Raw genomic sequence first — 14,380 nt, forward strand, 5'->3', positions numbered from 1 at the left:
TTTAGGGATCTTCAGATTTGGGATTCAATTATTGTGATGTGTAGTTTGTAATTGTGATTGCTCTGTTTTATAGTTGTAGTTATATATCACAAGGAGAGATTTTTTAATATATTATAGAAGTGATGACCATAGAATTGTGATTGATGAGAGTCAGAAGCAATGATTGGGTTATTCAAGGTAAAGGAAAAACGAAGAGAGCAAGCTCAAAATGCTAACAGCGGTTGTGTTATCTCACTTGAAAAGGTATGGTACTCTAGATTGCAAATGTTGTTGTTAGGTATTGTTTGAGTAGAATGAGTAGGTTTTTTATGTTCTTGAAGTGTTATGTCTGTGTTTGTGTTAATGATTGTGAGCTTATGATATGTAAGGAACCTTCCCACTAAGAAATGAGTTGAAAATATAAAATTTGAGAATCTTAACTTACTTCTTGATTTTCTTGATCTTAGCACCAGGACTAGCAGCGACACACGAAGGTGCTCTCATGATTGTGGGAAACAACGTAGGAGTTACAATAGGACACTCAATTTTTGCTCTGACAATACAATGGGGAGCTTGCGTTGTCTTTGTTTTGACCAGTCCTAATCCAGATCCGTCAATCAGAAGAGAATCATCCATCAAAAGAACAACCTCGGTAAGAAAATATTCATTTGTTCAAATCTGTTTAGTATAAGAGTTTAATAACAAGTTCTCATTTTAATAAATATGATCTTTTAATATATATATATATACAGGACAAAAAGAATCCAATAATATGATCTTTATTATGTGTGAAGTCTGTTTGATTTTCCGGTTTCTTGCTCTCTGCAGAAGCAAGCGTAGAGGCGGATCCTAAGAACAAGAAACCTGCAGGGATTATGCTACTGACTCTAATTCCATTTCTCTTGGTGACATTGCCTGATTTATTTGATGCACAACCTTGGAGTGACATCATTATGTTGATCACACTCATAATCTCATGATCTTCAACCATTATCTACTTTGTTTACTCGGTATGAGCTCTCTGAAACAAAAGTAATGCTATAACGCTTGCAAGTGATTTGCTTTGTTGTCTTACTGGTGGATTTCTTTTGTGGGAAACTTACAATATTTTGATATGGCAGACCAAAAGTAGAGTTTAGATCACGCCAAGTTTGAGCTCATGTTTGAAGTTCATAAGCATTTGCAGAGCTTTTCTCCTCCAACACTTATTAGAGATGGACAACTAAGTAAAGAAAGCTTGAAAAGGTTCAATTCTGTTTTTGTCTTAATCAAGAACTATTTCAGTTTGCTCTGTTTTCTGCTTTCTTACATTAAAGTTTGATAATTACTAAATATAAATTAAAAATTATTATGTAAAAAAGATTGAGCAACCTTATTTGGGTTCTCTAGTAAATGAATGATTTTGCAGAAATACTCTTAGGGTTGCTTTACTTGAATAAATATTAATTATATAATTAATTAATTTGAGAGTAACTTAGGAGAGGTACTCCACTAATGATGCTCTGATCATTTACCACACCTAAGGCCATTATTAATGGGGCAACACTTGATGTGTTCTAAGCTCAATAATATTATTGAAAAACGAAACATTGGGCTTGGATAAAAAAAAATGGTCTTCATCTAGAACTGATCCACAGCCTGTTCTTATTTTTTTCCTGCCTTCTGATTAGTCAAAAAAATTTTGAGAGAACGAAAAATTTTCATTTCTCTCATTCTCTTCGAAATCGAGTCGATTTGGCTACCATTCTTCTTCATCACCATCATCTCTTAATAATCTCTGAGAGAAGTTTTGAGTGTTTTCTTTTGGTGAAATTACGAAATCATGGAAGGAGTTGATCACCTTGCTGATGAGAGGAACAAGGCGGAGTTCGACGTCGACGAAATGAAGATCGTCTGGGCTGGTTCCCGCCACGCTTTTGAGGTTTCCGATCGAATTGCCCGCCTCGTCGCCTCCGATCCGGTTTCTTTTCTTCTTCTTCTTCCTCTCAATTCTCCTTGTTCTTTTTCTTCTCCCGATTAGGATAATAGGATTAGGGATTTTTTCATCATGTTCGATTTGTTGAATTTTCCGTGTTTTATCTTTGTTTATATTTAGGTATTTGAGAAAAGCAATAGAGCTCGATTGAATAGGAAGGAGCTGTTTAAGAGCACTTTGAGGAAATGTGCTCATGCTTTCAAGAGGATTATCGAGCTTCGTCTCACTGGTATGGCTGATTCCTTCTTCTCACGCTCCTAATTGTTTCCGTTTATTTGAGTTTTTGTATTGATCAATCTTTGTTGGTTGGTTAAAGAGGAAGAAGCAGGAAGATTGAGGCACTTTGTTGATCAGCCTGCCTATGTTGATCTGCACTGGGTACTCTTTTCTTTATCAATCAATATATATGACTTCTAATGACACCATTTTGATTATTTGATTCATGTTTTTAATTTTTTGTTCTGTAGGGAATGTTTGTGCCTGCTATTAAAGGGCCGGGCACTGAGGAGCAGCAGCAGAAGTGGTTGTCGCTGGCGAATAAGATGCAGATTATTGGGTGTTATGCACAAACTGAGCTTGGTCATGGCTCTAATGTTCAAGGCCTTGAGACAACTGCTACCTTTGATCCCAAGACGGATGAGTTTGTTATTCACACACCAACTCAGACTGCTTCCAAAGTGAGTTGGTTACTAAGAAGCTTTTTGATTGAGTTGTTATTATGCACAGTGACTTAGTTGTGTAAGAACACCAAAATTAGTTCTTCCATTTTTTTAACATATGATCTTAACAACTGATCTTACATTATTTTCACTATATATTTAGTCTAAGAACACAAAAAAAAGTCACCCCATTAATGATGCCCTAATGATGTGATTTGTTTGATTATTTCTGAAAGTTTGAATTTATTTTGATAAATTGCTCATGAATATAATAGGGAGTGAAACCTACACGAACAATAAACGAAACCAAAATTGGACGTTGTTTGAGGCCAGCTTTTAAGCTTTCTGTAGTTAGAAATTTTGAAAGTAAAAAAATAAGAAAATCCCTATTACAGTATATGCAAAAAGACACATTTTTTATATTGAAACGCTCATGAATCAAGATGGTCTCTTTAAAGATCATAAAAATAACAAGATAAAATTTTGATTTGATGAATATGACAAATTTAAACTAAATTTCATTGTTTCTGAAAGTTTGAATTTTATCTCGATATTGCTCATGAATATAATAGGGAGTGAAACCTACACGAACAATAAAAGAAAAAAAGAATCCCTACTATGTACAAAGAGACATTTTGAATATCTTAGATACTAGAAGTGAGAGAAGGAACTCAAAAGTTCGCCCTAGAGTTTTTCTCTCAGGCACGAAAATAAAGGAGCCGCTACTTCCACAGGATGAGCTTCTTCCACCAGCGACGTTTCTCCGGCAATCTCCTTTCCTGATCTGTTTCGCTTTGCTAAGGTGAGATCTCTCTCGGGTGGTTCTCTTTTCTGGTGACGTAACTGTTTTCCGGCGAGATTCTTCACACGACGAGATGACTTCTTCCTTGATTCCGTCGATTTCGAGCCACTCTCGCTGCTTACCGATGTCTTCGGTCGATTTCCTCCGCTTGAGGCCCCCTCGTGCACCACCGCCGGAGCCTCTTTCTCCGCCGACTCCACCGGAACCACCGGATCCACCGGACCCTCAGATCTGCTTCTCCTTTGGTGAATCTCTTGCCCAGCCGCTGAATCTCTCCTCCTTCAGAGCGTGTGACTTGTTCATCGTCCCTCTCTCCTCCACACCGGGCTTTCCGTCGCCGACTGATGCCCTCACCTTACTTCACCAGATGTTCCCTCAGGTATGCTCTTACTCGCCCTCTAAACCTTCTGATAAGTCGGGAAGGTCATGGATGTTGGTTGAGTTTGCGGCTCTGTTTTTGTGGTATTTGGATGAAGTTATGGACTTAGATACTGTTGTGTCTACTTTAATGCTCTCTTGCAGCAACCTTATTGCTTTGATGCGATCATTTACCGCAGTATGCGGATCCTATCTCGATTTGGCTTTGTTAAAACTTGTCTTGTGGCAGCTTGGACAAAGTTCTTTGAATCTAGACAACCAACCAGTTCACCTGGTTCATCGGGGCTTTTGTAGCTCTCATCTCTCCTTTATGGAGCCTTTATTCCTCCCATATACTTCACTTGTTTTTAGTGGTAGTGTTACAGGGAGCATTGTGTTAACTGTTCTGCTTGAAGTAGAAGTGGGGATTGTTGTTCAAGACTGTTCTCGTTCAGCATTTGTTGACTGTTTAACGTTCGTGTCTTTGAAGTTTCCTTTCCCAAAATTCTCTCTTGTTTGGAGGGGTTTGGATGATCAAGACTTGTCGGTATTGAAAGGTTCTTCCTCCCGACTGATGGTTATTATGGATGCGATCTATCAAGAAACTGTTGAGATTGTACTTGTTTGTTGGTCTCTTATGTTCTCTTCCTATGATTTGTATCTTATCTATCCTTTGCTTAGCCATCTTTTTATGGTTTTCTTTGGCTTTTGTTGCCCAATTTCCTTTGTTTTGGATGTATTTCCTCTTTTGTTAGAGGTTGAAACTTTTTATCTTAATGAAAGTGAAGTGTTTAACCAAAAAAAAAAAAAGATACTAAAACGCTCGTTGTTCAAAAAAAAAAAGATATTGAATCGCTCATGAATCAAAATGGTCTCTTTAAAAATCACAAAAATTACGAGATGAAAATTTGATTTGATGAAAATGACAAATTTAAACTAAATTTCAAATTATAAGCTAATTCATCTGCAAATTTGAAATTTAAGTAATATATTTTATACTAAAACTCTTTAGGGGTGGTATTGGAGTCTAATTTACGAAGATTTTTGAAGAGTTCAACAAAATCTTTATAAGTAAAGTTTTGTTGATTAGTTTTATAAAATCTTGTAGAGACCTCCAAACAATCCCTGTATTTTTGTGATATTTTTCATGACTTTATTTTATAAAGAAAGTGTCTAAAATCATGAACTAATAACATAATAATTAAACTCATTAACAATTCTAGATTCTTTTATTTTAACTGAATAACACAAAACTTTTAATGATTTTATAAAAGTCTGAATCCAATAACCCAAATTTGTTAAGATTTTAAATGACTTTTTACAAATCACAAACTAATAACACTAAACTTTAACAGAGTTTAACAAAATCTTAATCTAATAACAACGGATTCTACGTAATATTTAAAATCTTTAAAATTTGATTCAAATCTCAAACCAATAAGGGACGATTGCAATTTTGGACCCCTGACTTGAGTCAATTGCAAAATTGCACCCCTCTTTTTTCTCTCTCCAACATTTGCCACTTTCTCCCTACTAAATCCTCTGCCATTCCATGTATTCACAGAAATGCCATTATTTCTGATTTATTTAAATTTCTTGCGAAAATGTTTATTACATCCATATCCTCATCTTCTTCTTTTATTTATGGTTGTGCCACCGTCATCAATTTTCCAACCACCATTAACAACCAAATTAGAAGCTCTTAATGCTTCAACAACCCAAATTTGTGAGCTTAAATAATACCCAATGCTATGAGAACTTCATTTTCTTCCATCTCCTCTCCATTTTAATATAAAAAAATTAAAAGTTCGTTAATCTTGTTATATCTCGTGTACAAGGAAAATTGGCGCTGTGTTTCTTCAGTGGTGACTAAATACGACGTCCTTGGTGCTTGACATTGCGAAACAACCACCGATACGTTACTTTCCGGTAGATTTCATGTTTTTCTTTGTTTTTTTTTGTCAAAAATAGACTTCATTTGTTAGTCCAACCGTCATAATATCATGTAAAGTCTACTATGTGGTCAGTTTTGCAATTTAAAATTTATCGACTTTCGAGCGCGTAGACTAAAATTCCAGTCTCCTTAATTTCATTTGACAACAAAAAAATATAGTGTAGACTGTATTACAATACTTCCAACCGATACCTCGTTTGCAGTCTACTAAGGTGTATTTTTGCAATTGACCAAATTATTGATTTTTTAGTGATGACTGCTAGTAGAAGTCTTCTTATGATAATAAACGAGTAGACTTCCATAGTGACTATTTTTGGAATTGACCAAAATATTTAAGCATTGACCGTAATATTAATATATTAAAATAATTAGGTGACTGCAAAAGAAGTCTACTGTTTAAAAAATGCAAATGTTGGTCAATTGCAAAAATGACCACGGCAGACTGCAAACGAAGTCATCATTAATGTATACTTTGTACGAAGTCTACTTGACGAAAGTCAAACTTGGTCAATTGCAAAACTAACCACGATGAAGTTTACTTTTTCTTGTTGACGGATAGTTAAAGTCTACTTAGTAGACAGAAGTCTACTGTAAAGTCAATGGGTTGGTCAATTGCAAAATTAACCAGAGTCGACTATATTTGAAGTTAACCTGTTGAACTTTCCATTGAAGTCTACCTTGTTTTATCTATTTAATTGCAAAACTAACCAAAAAATTAATAAAGGAAGACCACAAAAGAAGTCAACCGGTTATGGTAGACTTCATTCGCAATCTGCTTTGTAAAATTGTAATTGCAAAAATAGACCCTAAGAAATAGACTTCATTTGAAGTTTTCCTAGTGTAGTCTTTTTTATTTCTACTCGTTGATGTGAACATGAAGTCAGCATAAATTGAAAACCAAATTATTGCAAATTGGTGGATAATTTTTAAGATTTTCTTGATGTATTCTTTGATACATGTTATTTACTTGCCTCTGTATGTTTTTGACATGAATCCATATTATAATATGGAGAAATCAAGTTTTTGGTTTTCATAGACAGTTAGGTAACAAAGGTAGACTAATTTGGGAAGTCAACGTATTGGAGTTATCTGTGAAGTCTGTATAAATGAAATAGTGTTTAATTGAAATTTATAAATTTTTCTTATTGAATTTGTACCTCATTTGTTTTGTATCGGTTATGTTATTGCCTCTGTATATGTTTTTCATGATAATATATTATACTTTTGGATGAATCATGTTTTTGGTTTTGTTAGGCATCTAGGTTATTGATTTAAGACTTCTACGGGTAGTCAGCTGTGTAATGAGTATTTGACTTGCTGCTTACTCTTTCAGGTAAATGGCGCAAATACCTGTTGTTTTTGGAGTATGGGTGACGAGAAATGGGTCTTGGCATTTTGATATGGATGGACGCAAAGGTGGGCGAATGTTTTTTTTGCGACACGGTTGTACATACGCTGAGCTTCTTGAAATGGCTGTAGAAGATTATCAGATTGACAAAGAAACAGAGATGGTTCAGTTATCGTATTCCTTAACAGAGATGATGCTTCAGCAATTGCCCCAAGATACCCCTCCTGTCTATGTCACAAATGATAGATCAGTTCAGAACTTGATAGATTTTAGTAGTAGGAATGTTGTTCGCCTTTGCGTCTCTACGCGATGCATGGATGGACAGCCAGTTAAGGAATGTGTTAATGATATAAAAAACTCTCATTCTATAGACGATGGGGAGTCAACGGGTGAAGTAGGTGACGACGTAGATCCAGGTGCGGATGAATGTGTAGAAGAATGTCAAGAAGCTCTCCATGATACTAAAGATGAGAAGCCGAAAGATGTTGACGACATGGATTTCGATTACAGTGAGTACGGGAAATTTGAAGATGAAGATGACGATGACGATGGAGATCACCTGGATGTAGATGCTGAAGAAGGGAAACCGTTTGTTGGTGGTATTCATGGACAGTTAAATAATCCTTAGATAGACCAACTGAAAGTAGGTCAATGCTTTCCATGCAAACATGATGTCATAACAGAGGTGCGTTTGACCGCTATTATGTTAAAATTCTCTTTCAAAATTAAGAAGTCAACAAAGAATCGGTTGGTGGCAATATGCTCTGTGCCAGGATGCATGTGGAGGGTCGTCGCCAGTGTGAAGAATGATCCAACCACTTTTTGGGTCACCAAATATCTGAACGTGCATACATGTTCTATTGTGGACCGCCTAGCTCACCGTAAGCGTTCCACCACCAATATATTGGGCAGCTTTTTGTAGACCGGGTAGGAATAGTAGATGGTGTTGTCCCACAACATATCGAAGATTTAATGAGGACAATGTTCGGCATGACATTGGATTACACAACTTCGTACAGGGCTTTACAACATGCACTGAAATATGTGAGAGGAAACGCCGAATCTGGATACACGAATTTGCCTTATTGTCTTAGGAAAATAGAGCAGTCAAACCCGGGAAGTGTCGTTGACCTTGTTGTTGATGACGAGCATAGGTTTAACTACCTTTTCCTATCTTTCGATGCTTCAATCCGTGGTTTCAATTACGTGAGGCGAGTTATTGTGGTTGATGGGACCCATCTCACTGGAAAGTATGAAGGTGTATTGCTAGTCGCTTGCGCACAAGATGGTAACTTTCAGATATTTCCCTTGGCTTTTGGAATTGTCGACTCGGAGTGTGATGCTTCATGGGATTAGTTTTTCACCAAATTAAGTGAGTGTATCTCGGATGAACATCCACTGGTAGTAGTTTCGGATAGGTGCAGTTCAATAGCTAAAGCATGTCGCAATGTTATTCCATGGGCAACACGAGGGATATGTTACTACCATCTCCAACTAACGTCAAATCAATTTATACCTTGTAATGATTATGTCGACGACTTCTCTCGCAGACTTCGCCACGGGAAACTGAACCGTCTGCAAATCCATCAAATCAAATTAATTTTTGTACTATTATGCTGAAGACATATCAAGTAGACTTCTTTCTGGGGAAACTAAACGTACTTTAAACTGCAAATCCATCAAATCAAATTAATTATTGTACTATTATGCTGAAGACTTATCAAGTAGACTTCTTTCTGGGAAACTAAAACGTACTTTAAACTGCAAAATTATCAAATCTAACTAAATTTTGTACTATTATGCTGAAGACTTATCAAGTAGACTTCTTTCTGGGAAACTAAAACGTACTTTAAGGAGTAAATCCATCAAATCAAATTAATTTTTGTACTAATATGCTGAAGACTTATCAAGTAGACTTCTTTCTGGGGAAACTAAAATGTACTTTAAGGAGTATATCCATCAAATCAAATTAATTTTTGTACTAATATGCTGAAGACTTATCAAGTAGACTTCTTTCTGGGGAAACTAAAACGTACTTTAAACTGCAAAACTATCAAGTATAAAGTGATATGATATAGAATATTTTTAAGAATGAAACAAACGTGAATGATATGATGAATTGTAGTGATATAGAGAAAGTTTCAATTACCCAACCGTGATCAGTCTCCAATTAAGCGTGGATGATTTATATTGACCGATACAAGACTTTCAATCACCAATTCTCCGTCGTCCAAGACTTTCAAGATGAACTACGTACTACTTTTTTTAAAAGAGAGAAGAAATGATTTACTGATAACTTTTTTGGTTGCAGTTTTAAAATAATCAAAAGGCCCCGGGCTGGTTTATATATACGAGACAAAACGGTTACAATGAACAGTTACATAATTAATCACGTAAATGGTTGCGTCGTAAATCATTAACGAGTATCTTTGTCGACTGATTTCTTAATAGAGAAGTCTACTAAATAGGTCAAAAAATGAAGTCAATGATATCGTCCAAATATTAAAGAAACTGAAGCAAGTTTAACAGATTACAGACATAAATACGCCATTCAAACAAACGGCCACGATAAAGAGAGGTTCACAAATTTTACTTGAAAGATCTACAAAGCAAAAGAGATTAATACAACAATTAAGATTATACCGGCGATTAAGACATTCTCGACCACCCCGCGTACACGACGAATTGACAGACGTAATTCCTTCATCTGATCATTCACCTTCTCTAGCTCCTGCTGAACCCATAGCATTTCATCATTTTCCTGGATGGCTGTAATAGAATCCCTTTGGCCAGCAAGTCAACCTCTCATTGCTTGAAGTTCTTGCAAAATAGCCTCATCCCACCATTTCATAATATGGTCCTCTCCATCCTATACCGTATCATAGAAGTAAATATACCATAAGAATATTATATATACTCAAATAATAATTATACCAAACGAATAACCATCATACAATCTAACAACCTCATGGTTATTGCATCCAAAGAAAATCCTTCCAGGATTGTTGGCTGTGGTGGAACATTTCATAACGGTTTCCCTTCCGCGGAAACATCTGTCAGGAATTCCAACTGTCAGGCCAGTAAAGTTTACTTCGGGTGGACCTTCACTCCATACTAGCAAAGAACTAGAAGATGGCTGAGTGTAGCTGTATAGCCCCATATCTGTGTGTAAAATGAACAAAAAACTATGAGAACATATATATTTTCGAACAAAATTAGCTAAAGCGTTACAAAAGCAAATAGCCGACTTCCTATGATGAGAATACTTAATCTGAGATGTCCTTCAGTTTCGAAGACGATAAATGATGAGGATAGAATCTGAATTTTAGAGAGCAACAATATCGGAATTTTATAGAGAGAAATTGTGGAGAGAGAGAAAGCACATACAAACTAGGGTTCACCTACAGAAAGAAGTATTTATATGGTTACCGAATCCGGTTAGGTTAAAATAAGAGAATTGGTACGCAATCGGTTAGGTTCAGCTATCGGTTTGGTTAAATTGTCGGTGAGCTTAAAATAATATAATATTACTAGTTGATGGCATAAGAACGTCAACCACGAATAGTCTACAGAGAAGTCTACTTAAGCAAACCCTAAATCAAATGATTTTAACCTAATTAGGATTACCTCCCTAAATTTGACTAGCTTATATGTAAATTTATTTTATTACAATGCAGGAAGTCTATGTGGTTATTATTTGGTCAAACGGTTAACCAAATTATTTTTTTATAATTTTTAAAATTAAAATTTTACCTATAATTACGGAGTAGACTTACTTTTAAGTCAACCACGAATAGTCTACAGAGAAGTCTACTTAAGCAAACCCTAAATCAAATGATTTTAACCTAATTAGGATTACCTCCCTTAATTTGACTAGTTTATATGTAAATTTATTTTATTACAATGCAGGAAGTCTATGTGGTTATTATTTGGTCAAACGGTTAACCAAATTATTTTTTATAATTTTTAAAATTAAAATTTTACCTATAATTAAGGAGTAGACTTACTTTTAAGTCAACCACGAATAGTCTACAGAGAAGTCTACTTAAGCAAACCCTAAATCAAATGATTTTAACCTAATTAGGATTACCTCCCTTAATTTGACTAGTTTATATGTAAATTTATTTTATTACAATGCAGGAAGTCTATGTGGTTATTATTTGGTCAAACGGTTAACCAAATTATTTTTTTATAATTTTTAAAATTAAAATTTTACCTATAATTAAGGAGTAAACTTACATTTAAGTCAACCACGAATAGTGTACAGAGAAGTCTACTTAAGCAAACCTTAAATCAAATGATTTTAACCTAATTAGGATTACCTCCCTTAATTTGACTAGTTTATCTGTAAATTTATTTTATTACAATGCAGGAAGTCTATGTTGTTATTATTTGGTCAAACGGTTAACCAAATTATTTTTTATAATTTTTAAAATTAATATTTTACCTATAATTACGGAGTAAACTTACTTTTAAGTCAACCACGAATAGTCTACAGAGAAGTCTACTTAAGCAAACCCTAAATCAAATGATTTTAACCTAATTAAGATTACCTCCCTTAATTTGACTAGTTTATATGTAAATTTATTTTATTACAATGCAGGAAGTCTATGTGGTTATTATTTGGTCAAACGGTTAACCAAATTATTTTTTATAATTTTTAAAATTAAAATTTTATCTATAATTAAGGAGTAGACTTACTTTTAAGTATTTCCTTTGATGTCAATTTGAAATTAACTTTAAAGATATCTATTGCAGACTTCATCGGGTTAAATCTGTCATTTTGGCTTCTGTTTTTTGTTTGATCGTAAAGAGGTCAACTGTAATTTTAGCATCCTTAGTGGTTATGTTTCTTGAAAAACGAATATAGGATCTACGAACTCATTTAAATGCAAATAAAAGTACTAAATATGCAATTGTCCCAACCAATAACCCCACTTAATTATTTTCCGCCGACATCACGGTGAAGGAGGCGGCAGATAAAAGAGATGATGGGGGGAAATATTAATGAGAAATGGTAGTTTAGAACTGATTATTTTTTTTCTATTACAAATTATTTGTTTTTCTGGTAAGAACTTTATATTTATTTAAGTTATTGGACAAAACCGAATAAAGTATCAATTTGTGAATGAAATCAGTGAAATGATTGAAAGCATGTCTCATTTTATCCCTCATGGATATAAAAAATATCAGAGACGGTGTCGCCCATAGGTACTGCGTGTGCACCTCTTACCTCACATAGTTTTGACACAAGCCAGACTTGCTAAACCACATGCCCATCAGTTGCAATTCTTTATATTAACTTTTTGATTCTTTCTTCCTAAACAATTCAGCGGCTCCCACAGAAATTACTCTCATCCCTACCAATCTTTGTTAATTTTTTTGCATGTCTATCTGTTCCCACAACAATTATTTATAAATTGACCCATACATCATGCACTCTTGACTCTCCAAACAAGCTTATCCAATTCTCTTGATTGTTTAAAGATATTCTTATCCATCGATCAATGGCACCATCGGCTGCAATGCTCATACTCTCACATCCCCTAATTAGCCACAAAGCAACAAATCAGTATCCGTCGTCTCCCGCCGTTAAGTCGACACGTGTCTCCGGTATTCTTTTGCCTTGGAAGGCGTCGGACGGTGAGGATCGTTCCAAAGTTGGTCTCCGGCTCTTTGGTGATCAAGATACACTAGAGAAGCGTTTTCAAGAGGCTCTTGAACTTAGCTGCTGGTAATTTGTACAAGATCTTGTAATCTTCTTCTTCTTTTTTTTTTTTTTTTTTTTCTTTCTTTCTTGGAAATGGAAGTTATGTAAAAATTTGAAGTGGATTATGTATAATTAAAGGTAATTATGGAAAAATCAAACGACAACAACTATCTCAAACTGCATCTGCATAATCATCACTACGTGTAGCTTAGGAATGGTGAAGACTCCTTAAACTAATTAAGCTCATTGACAAACAAAAACCAAACAAACCCAATCGGGTTGACAAAGAGATTCATTGACAAACAAAAACCACAAAACCGAATTATTAATATTTTGATATTATTTTAGTTACCTAAATAAATTCGAAAACCCGCAAAAAAAAACTTATAAAACCTCTATAAATTTAATATCGGAAGCGAAATATTTTATTAATTTATAAAAGTATTAATTTATCGATAAATTGATAGCTATTAATATATAGAGAGATTTACCAATTTTCTATATTTAAAAAATATCTGTTTTAAAATAAGATTGTTTTTCTATAGTTAATAAATAATAACACAAATATTCTTACAAATATATTATACTAGATATAGACCCGTCCGATGTGCGGGTTTAAAATTTTTGTAAATAAAATTAAATTTAAAAAAATATATTAAAATTTATTGACGTTAATTATAATTTTTTTTTGGCTATAATACACTGATTTATATCCATTTGCAAATTTTTGATGTATGTAACCATTAAAAGTGTATTTTCTAAACCTAAGTATATTGTATGTTACAAATATATTCTTTACCACCATCTAGGAAAAAATCTATATAAACACATTACCCAACTATTTTATGTCTATTTATTTTCATTTTTGCATAGTTTCTTTAATCATTAAAATTGTTGGTTCATAAAACTTCTCGAATAAAATATATATTACAAAGGTGAAGTGACCTTAGTGCAGTGGCAGGAGGTAAGTCCATTTGTAGAAGGCACCATCACACCCGGGATCGAGTCCCGGCTCCTACGAATGTAGGAATTTGGCTAATGGGCCGGCCTATTGTGGTCCAATAGTTGACAAAAAAAAAATATATATATATATATATATATATATATATTACAAAGTATACTACTCAATGATGTATCATCACAATAGTGTATGAAACCATAGAGAGAACATCGGTTCTGCCCTCCTCTCCTCCCTTATGGGAGAACCTTGCGTCCAACCTCCTTCACCATGAAGAGAACTTTGGCTCCAACTTCCTCCCTTGAGGAAATAACCTTGCATGCATCCAACCTCCTCCATGCACCATGTAGAGAACCTTGCTCTGTCTTCCTCATGTGTGAGAGAACATATTCACGTCTTTTAACTATCTCAAAGTGACATCCTCCGATAACCAATGAAACAAAAAGCTCTTTTCCAACGTCACAAAATCTTTGGATAATAACTAATGTTAAATTTCCTATTCGTGGAAGTGTCTTTGACACATTATGATGTAGTCTCTATCTTCGAGCTCCTATGGATCTATCAAAAATGGTTTATGTGTTTCCAATCAATCTATCTATGTTTGTCGTAAGCTTGTGTTTGATTAGCCTAGTTTATCC

The 14,380-nt window shown here is 34.5% G+C and overlaps 3 protein-coding genes and 1 pseudogene across 7 annotated transcripts; all 4 read left to right on the top strand.

The window, feature by feature from the left end:
* Window positions 1–112: 112 nt before the first annotated feature.
* LOC104748667 (peroxisomal acyl-coenzyme A oxidase 1-like) lies at window positions 113–8,796 on the top strand. 5 transcript variants are annotated; one of them, XM_087488103.1, is made up of 7 exons: window positions 113–243; window positions 447–631; window positions 808–989; window positions 1,101–1,939; window positions 2,075–2,183; window positions 2,271–2,332; window positions 2,422–2,767. In XM_087488103.1, the coding sequence occupies exons 4-7, from the start codon at window positions 1,802–1,804 to the stop codon at window positions 2,686–2,688; spliced, it is 576 nt and encodes a 191-aa protein (XP_087344229.1). In that variant the 5' UTR covers window positions 113–243; window positions 447–631; window positions 808–989; window positions 1,101–1,801; the 3' UTR covers window positions 2,689–2,767. The 5 variants fall into 5 exon arrangements, with proteins under 5 accessions (XP_087344229.1, XP_087344228.1, XP_087344230.1 ...); XM_087488102.1 differs by lacking the exons at window positions 113–243; window positions 447–631; window positions 808–989 and adding an exon at window positions 7,060–8,796 and having other exon boundaries at window positions 1,589–1,939; window positions 2,422–2,631; XM_087488104.1 differs by lacking the exons at window positions 113–243; window positions 447–631; window positions 808–989 and adding an exon at window positions 3,302–3,739 and having other exon boundaries at window positions 1,613–1,939; window positions 2,422–2,631.
* Window positions 3,489–4,820, top strand: LOC147927070 (uncharacterized). The gene is made up of 3 exons (XM_087489084.1): window positions 3,489–3,794; window positions 4,263–4,466; window positions 4,785–4,820. Exons 1-3 carry the CDS (start codon window positions 3,489–3,491, stop codon window positions 4,818–4,820), a joined length of 546 nt encoding a protein of 181 aa, XP_087345210.1.
* Window positions 7,196–8,644, top strand: LOC147927071 (uncharacterized; annotated as a pseudogene).
* A 3,595-nt stretch (window positions 8,797–12,391) lies between the features above and the next one.
* LOC109129198 (uncharacterized) lies at window positions 12,392–12,948 on the top strand. The gene has a single exon (XM_019236912.2). The coding sequence runs from the start codon at window positions 12,582–12,584 to the stop codon at window positions 12,810–12,812; it is 231 nt and encodes a 76-aa protein (XP_019092457.1). The 5' UTR covers window positions 12,392–12,581; the 3' UTR covers window positions 12,813–12,948.
* The last annotated feature ends 1,432 nt before the right edge of the window (window positions 12,949–14,380 follow it).

This window comes from Camelina sativa, chromosome 15 (genome assembly GCF_030686135.1).
Source record: "Camelina sativa cultivar CO46 ecotype springtype chromosome 15, ASM3068613v1".
NCBI lineage: Eukaryota > Viridiplantae > Streptophyta > Magnoliopsida > Brassicales > Brassicaceae > Camelina > Camelina sativa.

Bases quoted from the DNA above. Each gene is read 5' to 3' on its own strand.
- LOC104748667 (XM_087488102.1), top strand. From the start codon at position 1,802: ATGGAAGGAGTTGATCACCTTGCTGATGAGAGGAACAAGGCGGAGTTC. The intron at 1,940-2,074 runs GTTTCTTTTCTT...GTTTATATTTAG, and splicing joins GCCTCGTCGCCTCCGATCCG to GTATTTGAGAAAAGCAATAG. The intron at 2,333-2,421 runs GTACTCTTTTCT...TTTGTTCTGTAG, and splicing joins CCTATGTTGATCTGCACTGG to GGAATGTTTGTGCCTGCTAT.
- LOC147927070 (XM_087489084.1), top strand. From the start codon at position 3,489: ATGACTTCTTCCTTGATTCCGTCGATTTCGAGCCACTCTCGCTGCTTA. The intron at 3,795-4,262 runs GTATGCTCTTAC...GTGTCTTTGAAG, and splicing joins TTCACCAGATGTTCCCTCAG to TTTCCTTTCCCAAAATTCTC. The intron at 4,467-4,784 runs GTTTTCTTTGGC...AAAACTCTTTAG, and splicing joins TGCTTAGCCATCTTTTTATG to GGGTGGTATTGGAGTCTAAT.
- LOC109129198 (XM_019236912.2), top strand. From the start codon at position 12,582: ATGGCACCATCGGCTGCAATGCTCATACTCTCACATCCCCTAATTAGC.